The sequence below is a fragment of the Pelophylax lessonae genome (assembly GCF_965119305.1).
Source record: "Pelophylax lessonae genome assembly, chromosome: 3".
Taxonomy (NCBI): domain Eukaryota; kingdom Metazoa; phylum Chordata; class Amphibia; order Anura; family Ranidae; genus Pelophylax; species Pelophylax lessonae.
The window spans coordinates 480,175,834-480,179,760 of NC_138770.1; the positions used below are offsets into that span (position 1 = coordinate 480,175,834).

General features: G+C 47.0%; 1 protein-coding gene across 1 annotated transcript in view; it reads right to left on the reverse strand.

The window, feature by feature from the left end:
- The window catches only part of LOC309549438 (protein unc-93 homolog A-like), a 911,642-nt gene extending 907,975 nt beyond the window's left edge, over positions 1-3,667 (reverse strand). Inside the window, exon 1 of the mRNA XM_082249731.1 lies at positions 3,504-3,667. Coding sequence (XP_082105857.1) covers positions 3,504-3,641 — 138 coding nt within the window. The 5' untranslated portion in view covers positions 3,642-3,667. The remainder of the gene's footprint in view (positions 1-3,503) is intronic.
- Positions 3,668-3,927: the final 260 nt, after the last annotated feature.

Sequence of the window (3,927 nt, forward strand, 5' to 3'; positions counted from 1 at the left end):
CAGATATCTCTCTTTCTAAGTTAGTTTTTGACATTTTTTAAACGCAAGTCATCTCCAAATTGACTTCCACACCTTCCACAGTGATTTGGGATTTTTGGGGGTACAGGGGAAAATTTGGCTAAACTTTAGTCGAGCTTTTAGCTGGCGTGTTTTTAAGTCGCGCTCTGACCATATTGCATCTTAATGAATCTCACACTAGGCGCTATTTTCCGCCCGCCGTTCTTTGAATGCCAATTTCAGACTTAAATAATCGCCGGTTCGCAAAATCCCGCCGAAACGCCAATTCGCCGTACTATGAATCAGGCCCTTAGTGTCAGATTTGTCCACCGCAATGTCGCAGTCCCTCTAATAATCGCTGATCGCTGCCATTACTAGTAAAAACAATTAAAAAATAAAAAGTTCCATAGTTTGTAGATGTAATAACTTTTTTGCAAACCAATCAAAATACACTTTTACAAAAAATATGTGGCAGAATACATATTAGCCTAAATTTATGAAAATAGGGGGGAGCTGTAAAGCACTGTGGGGAGCTGAAGAGCCCTGGGGGAGGGGGGACTAAAGAGCACTGGTGGGGGGGGGGGGCCTGAAGAGCTCTGGGGGGTACTGGAAAGGGGGGGTGTAAAGTATGCATTTATTAGATACAGAGAAGAAAAATACATCAACATCAGCAGTTCTATGGCACATCATTCTTTGTCAGTTAAACACTCTGACCTATACATATCTGTGAACACTTGCAGATTAATATGTGCACAATGTTCTAGGTATATTGGGGACAGTGGTGGCTGGTGCTCCAAAATTTTAGGGGGGCGCAAACAGAAAAATGTAATAGGCATTGCTTTGCAGCAAAAAACGCTGTAAAAAATTGCGTGACTTTGAGGTCGCAAAAGTGAGAAACGGGTCTTCAGTAATTAAGGTATAGTGTGCCCCCTTTCAATGCAGAGAGACCAGCGTGCCCCCTTTCAATGCAGAGAGACCAGCGTGCCCCCTTTCAATGCAATGACCAGCGTACATGCCCCCTTCAATGCAGAGACCAGCGTACATGCCCCCTTCAATGCAGAGATCAGCGTACATGCCCCCTTCAATGCAGTGACCAGCGTACATGCCCCCTTCAATGCAGTGACCAGCGTACATGCCCCCTTCAATGTAGTGACCAGCGTACATGCCACCTTCAATGCAGTGACCAGCGTACATGCCCCCTTCAATGCAGAGACCAGCGTACATGCCCCCTTCAATGCAGAGACCAGCGTACATGCCCCCTTCAATGCAGAGATCAGCGTATATGCCCCCTTCAATGCAGAGATCAGCGTACATGCCCCCTTCAATGCAGTGACCAGCGTACATGCCCCCTTCAATGCAGTGACCAGCGTACATGCCCCCTTCAATGCAGAGATCAGCGTATATGCCCCCTTCAATGCAGAGATCAGCGTATATGCCCCCTTCAATGCAGAGATCAGCATACATGCCCCTTTCAATGCAGAGATCAGCGTACATGTCCCCTTCAATGCAGAGATCAGCATACATGCCCCCAATGCAGTGACCAGCATACATGCCCCAATGCAGAGACCAGCATACTTGCCCCCAATGCAGAGACCAGCGTACATGCCCCCAATGCAGTGACCAGCGTACATGCCCCCAATGCAGAGATCAGCGTGCGTGCCCCCTTACCTACCTGGAGCGGCAGCGGGCGGCTTCTTCTCAGTCCCGGTGACCGGCGGCGCGTCTCCACAAGTCCTTCCAGCAGCAGTGGCTTCTTCTGAGTCCCGGTGACCGGCGGCGCATCTCCACGAGTCCTTCCGCCTCCTCCTCGGCTAATGGCAAGGGGTTTGTCTTGTGGCTAATGGCAAGGGGTTTGTCCTCCCTCCCCCCCTCGGGCACTCACATTCTTCTTCCACCCCCCCTCGGGCACTCACATTCTTCTCCCCCCCCTCGGGCACTCACATTCTTCTTCCACCCCCCCTCGGGCAGTGGCACTCACATTCTTCTCCCCCGCCCCCTCGGGCACTCACATTCTTCTTTCCCCTCCACCCTTCGGGCACTCACATTCTTCTCCCCCCCTCGGGCTCTCACATTCTTCTCCCCCCCCTCGGGCACTCACATTCTTCTTTCCCCCCCACCCCTCGGGCACTCACATTCTTCTTCCTCCCCCTCGGGCTCTCACATTCTTCTCCCCCCCCCTCGGGCACTCACATTCTTCTTCTACCCCCCCTCAGGCACTCACATTCTTCTTTCCCCCCACCCCTCAGGCACTCACATTCTTCTTCCCCCCCCCTCGGTCTCACACATTCTTCTCCCCCCCCCTCAGGCTCTCACATTCCTCTCCTTGCCGCCTAGCATTGGCTCCGCCTCCACCCCCTCCGTCTTCTTCTGGCTGCAGCGCTGCAGCTGAGAGCCGAAGGAAGGAAGGAGGAGCAATGGCATACTGTATATACACTCGGGGCAAATAACTTCAAACGATCCACACGAGACCCGGGGCTTTTTGGGGGCACACTCGGGGCTGAAGCCCCGTTCAGCCACCCCCCCCTGCACTGGCTGTGTTAGTAGCAGGAGTCCAGTCTTCCCTGCTCTCCATCCGCCTCCCTCCGCAGCTCCCGGCCGTACGGCGATCCCCTGTGATTCTCCCGCTGCCCTGCCATGCACCCGGCCACCCGCCCAGGATTGGGGTGGCAACAGGGGTGGCAAGGGCTTCTTCTGGGGTGGCCATTGCCACCCCAGCTAACCCTCTGGCTCCGCCACTGGTATAAACACAGGCTTTGGGAAACATGAGAACAAAAGCTGAAAAAACATAATAAAACATAAAGTGCAACAAAAATTCATAAACTTCATCCCTCTCTGTCCTTCGAAATAACGATTGTATCGCACGGCTTGGGTAACGCAGGAAAGCGCCTTCCTATAGCCTAGTAAAATAGTGTAGTTACTTCCTATAGCCTAGTAAAGTAGTGTAGTTACCAATATTAGTATTGTAACTAGTTACATTACTTAGTTACCAATAAAAGTAATGTAGTTACTGTAATCAGTTACTTTGTAACTAGTTACCCCCAACACTGCTGTGGATGTACTGTAGCCATGTTTGTTATCCAGGCCCGACTCCTAAAAATGTCTTTCTTTCTTCATCTTTATTACAATTGTGATATAAGTAGTTTATAGGATAGAAGATACAATTATTTGCAATTTAAGTTCAGCTCACAGAGAGTCACAGGGACACTCTAGTTCCTGGGTATTTTTTGTACTTCTTAAGGATGTTCAAAGTCTGAAAAATTACAGCTAATGCCGCCACCACAGTTAAGGAGTGCAATGAGTTTAGATACCTTCAAATTAGCATATAACCTTGTCATACCTTTTAACACTGACAAAAAGAAAAATAAATGTAATTAGATATTAATGAGGTTGAATAAAAATTACGCAGGTTGTATTTTTGCTACCACTACAGAAACGTATAGTTGAATGTTAAAAACAAAGTAGAGTAATGCTTTAACAATGAAACATTTTATTTTTTCTTTACTTACCTGTAAACTTTGAAGTCCTCCAAAAGCAGTAAATAGTAATAAAAATCCAAAGGATACAACAAGAACGTTTTTAAGGTACTTGTCCATTCTATTAGGCTTAAGTAAGATCAATTTAATTTTTAATAGTTTTGTTAGCATATATATGCACTTTGTATTTTTTAATATGGAAGGCAGCAAATGTTGTCTGTAAGACTCTGACCTTTTAAGCTTTATTGATCCTACAATGTGTTTTTTTATAGTTTTTTTTTTTTTTTAAATAGTTACTTATTCACTCGATGAACGGCAATAGCGAGCAAAGGGCAGCTTTTATTAGGTCACAAAGGATAAAATATCTTGATTACAAATTACTTCAAACTAAAAATATAAATAAAAAAAAAACATTGATGGCCTTTAAAGAGGGGCAGAGGGACCCTTACTTTATTGA